The sequence below is a fragment of the Nicotiana tomentosiformis genome, chromosome 12, assembly GCF_000390325.3.
Source record: "Nicotiana tomentosiformis chromosome 12, ASM39032v3, whole genome shotgun sequence".
Classification (NCBI taxonomy): Eukaryota; Viridiplantae; Streptophyta; class Magnoliopsida; order Solanales; family Solanaceae; genus Nicotiana; species Nicotiana tomentosiformis.
Genome location: NC_090823.1, coordinates 78,307,479 through 78,313,931, shown reverse-complemented (window position 1 = coordinate 78,313,931; position 6,453 = coordinate 78,307,479). Strand labels below are relative to the sequence as shown.

Sequence of the window (6,453 nt, the reverse complement as noted above, 5' to 3'; positions counted from 1 at the left end):
AAATTCGCCTACTTCTCCTGGGGGCATAAATGCCTCTCTTCCTCCGAGTTCTGGTGGCGATGAAGTTTAACATTTTTACTTTCTTCTTCTTTTGTTGTTTTCCTTTTATATTTTTGTACTTATACCGCTTGGCATGTTTGATTAATACAAAGGAATATTTGTTTAAGCATTGCGCAAAGTTCATTCTGTTTGCATCGAATTAAGGCTTCGGGCGTGTTTTCTCCCGATAGCTTTTGGGTTCCGGGCATAAACCCTTTCGGAACCAACCCTTTACTATGAGGGTTTAATAAGAGAGGGACCTCTTATGTTTACAGTGTTCTTGAAGAGGACGGCTCATGTTCATTCCGGCACTAGAAATTGAAGTTTTTAGTTAACATTCAAATGATAAAATCAATTCATCGTCTAGACAAGAAACAAGATAAAAATAAAAGAACTTCATTTTATTCCTTATATCTTCAAAAGTAGATAAGCATTCATTTGCTGACAGAAAATAAATTTCTAATACATGTGGCTAATTGGTACAACTTATTTCTATGAGGCTAGTTGTGCAGTCCCCGGTCCCAATAGGACATTACTGTTCCAGAGTCTCGCAGGCCCGATTTTTGTGGCAATCAAGTTGCCATATTTTCATACTACCCTCCCCGCCCCCCCAGTGTTCGAATGCGAAGAATATGAATTGGAATATTGGAAGTCTTGCTCCCATTAGGAATTTTCCATTGAGCCAAAGACTATTTAACCATCCTGTAGTGGTTTTTTGTTTCAATGCTTTGTCATTTAAAACTCTTAGCTCTGCTGATGATGTTTCCTTCGTAATATGCTTTCCGTTGCTGCATCGTTAAGAATCTTGCTAGAAAAACCCAATTGGGACAAAAACTGATTGACGGAAAAAAGAGTGCAACACATACTTTCAGTATAAGCAGGATCCATCAACAGTAATACCTTTCGAGGTGAGTCACATTCTAGTTGCTCGGCGACTTGACTCCATCTTGATTTTCTAGTTCGTATGATCCCTTCCCGGTGACAGCTTAAACCCGATAGGGGCCTTCCCACATAGGACCCAACTTTCCTGCGTTGAGCTCCCGGGTATTCTGAGTCACTTTCCTCAAAACCAAGTCTCCCACTTTAAAGTAGCGGAGATTGGCCCTCCGGTTATAGTATCTTTCCAACCTTTGTTTTTGAGCCACTATTCTTATGTGCGCCAAGTCCCTGTGTTTATCAAGCAGCTCTAGGTTGACCAGCATTGCATCGTTATTTGATTCATTATCCATTCTGAAGTACCGCAAGGTCAGTTCTACTACTTTCACCGGGATCAAAGCTTCTGCACCATATACGAAAGAGAAGGGTGTCTCCCCAGTGCTTGACTTGGCTGTCGTCCGATATGCCCATAGCACTCCCAGTAACTCTTCAGGCCACTTGCCTTTGGCTGCCTCCAACCTCTTTTTGAGGTTTTGAATAATTACCTTATTGGTTGATTCCGCTTGCCCATTTGCACTCGGATGGTATGGTGAAGATGTAATTCTTTTAGTTTTCAGTTCTTCAAGAAATTTTGTTACTTTGGATCCTATGAACTGTGGTTCATTGTCACAAGCAATATCTTTCGATATTCTGAACCAGCAAATTATGTTTTCACATAAAATCGACCACTTCGTGCTCACCGATATTTTGGTAAGAACCAGCTTCAACCCATTTAGTAAAGTAATTAGTTAAAATTAAAAGAAATTTTACGTTCCCGGAACCCGGTGGCAGCGACCCCACTATATCCATCTCCCATTTCATGAATGGCCATGGGGACAGTACCGAATGCAAGAGTTCTGGCAGTTGGTGCACCAACTGTGCATGGCGTTCACACCTGGCGCATTTCTAAATGAATTCCTTCGCACCATCTTCCATCTGGGCCAATAGTATCTTGCTCTAACGTATTTTAGCACCAATGAATCTGTACTAGAATGATTCCCGCAGATCCCTTCATGAACCTCTCTCATGACATAGTCTGCCTTCGAGGCTCTTAAACATCAGGCCAACGGGACTTGGAACGACCTAGAGGCTTTAGCGAGCTGCTTTGATGCAAAGTGCCCGGGATGCCTTCGGGTCTTCAGGCAGCTTGCCATGCTGAAGATAATCAATGAACTCATTTCTCCATTCCCAGACTAGGTTGGTTGTATTTACTTCACAATAATGGTCCACATCCAGTACCGAATGCATAAGTTAGATGACAGTACTAGAATCTTATCCCTTCCTCTCCGTAGACGAAACTAAATTGGCCAATGCATCTGCTTATACATTTTTCTCTCTCGGGATGTGGGTGATCGACCACTCCCAGAACCGCGTGAGCAAAGTTTGAACTTTAATCACATATTGTTGCATGCGTTCCTCCTTTGTGTCAAAGATTCTATATACTTTATTTACTACTAGTCGGGAATCACATTTGATTACGATGACCTTAGATCCAACCCTCGGGCCAGTTTAAGTCCTGCAATCAAAGCCTCATACTCGACTTCATTGTTAATCAAAGGAATAGTTTTTATGGCCTGCCTCAGGGTTTCTCCAGAGGACGTGAATTAGGACCACCCCAAGCCCGGACCCTTTCACATTCGAAGCTAAATCCGTAAACAAGGTCCAAACTTCTGATGTTGTTTCCGACACCATCACTGCCTCTTTCGCAGCCATAAGTAGTAACCCGGGACTGAAATCAGCCACAAAGTGGGTCAAAACCTGTGACTTGATCACAGTCCTAGGCTTATATTTAATGTTAAATTTACTAATTTCCACTGACCATTTGGCCGACCGACCTGACATCTCAGATTTGTGAAGGACATTCCGTAGAGAAAAAGTTGTCACTCCCGGAATAGAACGGCACTTACCGCTACCTCCAAGACCGCCAAGTATATCAGTAATTGTTCGCCTTCCTATGATTTTGATAGCAGCGAGGGGCTTGATAGATAATATTTTAGTTCTTTTAAGGCCTACTAGCATTCTGTAGTCCATTCGAAGTTGTTCTTCTTCTTCAGAAGTGAGAAGAAGTGATGACATTTTTCCGGAGATCGAGAAATGAACCTTCTTAGAGAGGCCAATCTTCCGGTTAGCCTTTGGACTTCTTTCAAGCTTGTCAGCTGGTCTGGGATGTCCTCGATGGCTTTGATCTTATCGGAATTTACCTCGATCCATCTTTGTGACACCAAAAACCCAAGAATTTATCCAAGCTAACTCCGAACGCACATTTTTTGGGGTTGAGCTTCATGTTGTGCTTCCTTAGGATATCGAAGGTTTCCTCGAGGTGTTTTAAATGGTCACTTTCATTCAAAGACTTGACCAGTATATCATCTATGTATACTTCCATTATTTTATCTATTTGTTTTTCGAGCATCTTGTTCACGAGCCTCTGATAAGTGGATCTGGCATTTTTAAACCCAAAGGGCATCACATTATAACAATATGTGCCAGAGTTTGTTATGAACAAAGTTTTTTCCTGATCCTCTGAGTTTATCTTAATTTGATTGTACCCGGAATAGGCATCAAGGAAACTCATTAACTCGTGCTCGGCCATAGCATTAATCATTTGATCAATATTCGGTAGTGGGAACGAATCTTTCAGGAATTCCTTATTCAAGTCCTTATAATCTACGCACATTCAAAATTTATTATTATTTTTCGGAACTACAACTACATTAGCTAGCCAATCGGGATACTTTACCTCCCGGATTGAACTGATGTCAAGTAACCAAGTTACCTCTTCTTTGACAAACCTATTTTTGACCTCGGCTATTGGGCGCTTCTTCTGCCTTACCGGTTGGACGCTTGGGTCCAAGCTTAGCTTGTGCACGACCACCTCTAGTGGTATGCCCATCATATCCGTGTGTGACCATGCGAAACAATAAATATTAGTTTTAAGAAAACTAATAAATCCTGACCTGAACTCGGGGTTGAGTCCTGTCCCCAAGTGAAATTTTATCTCCAAGAATTTTTCGAACAAAGCCACTTGTTCAAGTTCTTCTGTCATGGACTTGGTCGCGTCTGTTTCTTTCGGTACCTGAAAATATCTTGGTACCAGTGGGATTTCAGCGACTGCTCCCCTTTGTCATCTTTGCTCGGTTCGGGAGTAGGCGTCAGTTCCTGTAATTGCTATTTGTTGAGTTCCTTCCCTTTACTGCTGGAAACCGATATCGCGTTCAGTTCCCTTTCTTCCGGTTGATATCCTCTTATTTTCTTGATTCCCTCTAGGGTCGGGAATTTCGACCGTTGGTGATATGTTAATGGTACGACCTCCATGTCATGCAATCATGGTCTGCCGAGAATTATGTTGTAACCCATGTCATCTTCCACCACTTCAAATAAGCTGGTCTTCATGACCCTTTCTGCATTCGTGGGCAGTAAGATCTCCCCCCGAGTTGTCACACTCGCTAAGTTGAACCCTGAGAGGATCTCTTTTGCCAGAATGATGCTTCCAGTTAGTTTGGCTTGTTCCAGCACTCTCCATTGAATGATGTTGGTTAAACTTCCTGGGTCAACCAAAACATATTTAATCTTGAAATCTAGAACGTCAAGACAAATTACCAGGGCATCATTGTGCGGCAGAAGAAGTACATCGGCATCTTCTTCCATAAAGGTGATGTCGTCTTCGGCGGCTCCCAGAGTCTCTTGCTATGAGTCACTGATACCTTTATCTTTTTGGCTGCCGAGAAGGTTATACCATTGATCTCGTTCCCCCCAAAAATCATGTTGATATAGTTAGTCGAGGAGGGTTTTCCCTTATCTTCAAGCGTTCTGTGTCCAGTCGCTTAAGAATTAACTGAGATGGCCGCTCTTCAACAGCGTTGCCACCACTTCACGCAGATGTCGGCAGTCCCCAGTTCAGTGGCCATGAGTCCCATAATATTTGATACCAGCTCCACTATGCTAACGTGGAAATTATACTTTGACAGCCTTGGATAAGTGGAATACCGAGATCCTGATACCTCTTTGTCCTGCAATGACCTGTTGTTTCGGCTACGGTCACGGGGACGAACCTATCCGCTAACCAAAATCCTTTTCTACTGCATGCTTCGGCCCTCTCGTAGGGTAAGAACCGGCCATTAGAAGATTGCCGATCTGCATCAAATTTTTTTTTTTTCTAGATCCCGACCCTTGGTTGATGTCGGGAACCCAAGCTGATCATCTTCTATCCTTATCTTTGATTCATATTGGTTGTGGACATCCACCCATGTGGTTACTTGGAACTCGAGTAGGCTTTCTTTCAGCTTTCCAGAGGCGTCGGAGCTCCTTGGGTTCAGCCCTTTAGTAAATGCCTCTGCTGTCCATTCATATGGCACGGCCTGTAATACAATCCTTTCTTTCTAGAACCTAATCACGAACTCACGCAGCAATTCGTACGCTCCTCGCAAAATTATGAATATGTCCACCTTCCAGGCCTGGACCTTCCTCGTCGTGGCATGGGCCTTGATGAAAGAATCTGTGAGCATCTCAAAGGAATAAATTGAATGTTCGGGTAAAAGTGAATACCATGTCAAGGCCACCTTCGTGAGGGTTTCTCTGAATATCTTCAGTAGGACCGACTCAATCTCATGCTGGGCCAAGTCATTTTCTTTCACCCCCATTGTATAAGTTGTGATGTGCTCCTAAGGGTCTGAAATCCCATCATACTTCGATATGTATGGCATGTTGAACCATTTCGTAATCAACTCTAGTGTTGCTCTCGGTTTGAACGATAATTGGGTGTACTTCATCAAGTGTGGGCCCTTCAACACTGGTGGTGCGCCCGAAATTTGGTCCATTCAAGCGTGGAACTCTTTCTTGTTCTGATCCATCCCTTCGTTCATTTCCCTCATGAATCTCATGAGTTCGGTTTTGAAGAAATCATTATCGTTGTCGTTACCGGATCCATTGTCGATCCCCCTGGCTCCGTCGAAGTCGACCTCACCCCTCGGGGTTTTTTTATCAACTATTTGAGCTGTTTGATTTGCAGGAGTGCGGGGGGAAACATGGCCTCTTCCATTCGCGTTGTGAGAAGCACCTGATAATGCCTGCTTTAGTTCTATCATGACCTGGTCTTTCCTTGAGAGATGGCCCATGATGGCATTTTGCTGCTCTCTCAAGATCCTTACCATATTCGCAACGTGCTCGTCCTCAGCGTCATCGGGAGTTGTCTCCCGCACATGTCGTGGATATTGCCCAGCATGGACCAGAGTTGCTACGTCCCTCTCGTTGCGGGTGTCACTGATTGAATCCTCATGTTGAGGCGCTTTTTTGCATGCCTCAACGTTGCGTGTCATGTGGAGATCATTAGCTGCCCTTTTTTTGATTTTGCTATGAAAAACGAATCAAACATGTTAGCAATAGACACAAGGATCAACTCAATTATGCAGCTGTCTAATCCTCATGATGGGCGCCAAACTATTTACTCGTAAAACAGTATCGTTAAATTTGTTGCATGGTTTATAGACAAGCAAATTAATTTGA

The 6,453-nt window shown here is 43.3% G+C and overlaps 1 protein-coding gene across 1 annotated transcript; it reads right to left on the bottom strand.

The window, feature by feature from the left end:
- Positions 1-1,025: 1,025 nt before the first annotated feature.
- On the bottom strand, positions 1,026-4,715 carry LOC138902911 (uncharacterized). Its single transcript, XM_070190811.1, has 3 exons — positions 4,582-4,715; positions 4,395-4,496; positions 1,026-1,605 (listed from the first exon to the last, which is right to left on the bottom strand). The coding sequence occupies exons 1-3, from the start codon at positions 4,713-4,715 to the stop codon at positions 1,026-1,028; spliced, it is 816 nt and encodes a 271-aa protein (XP_070046912.1).
- Between the last annotated feature and the right edge of the window lie 1,738 nt (positions 4,716-6,453).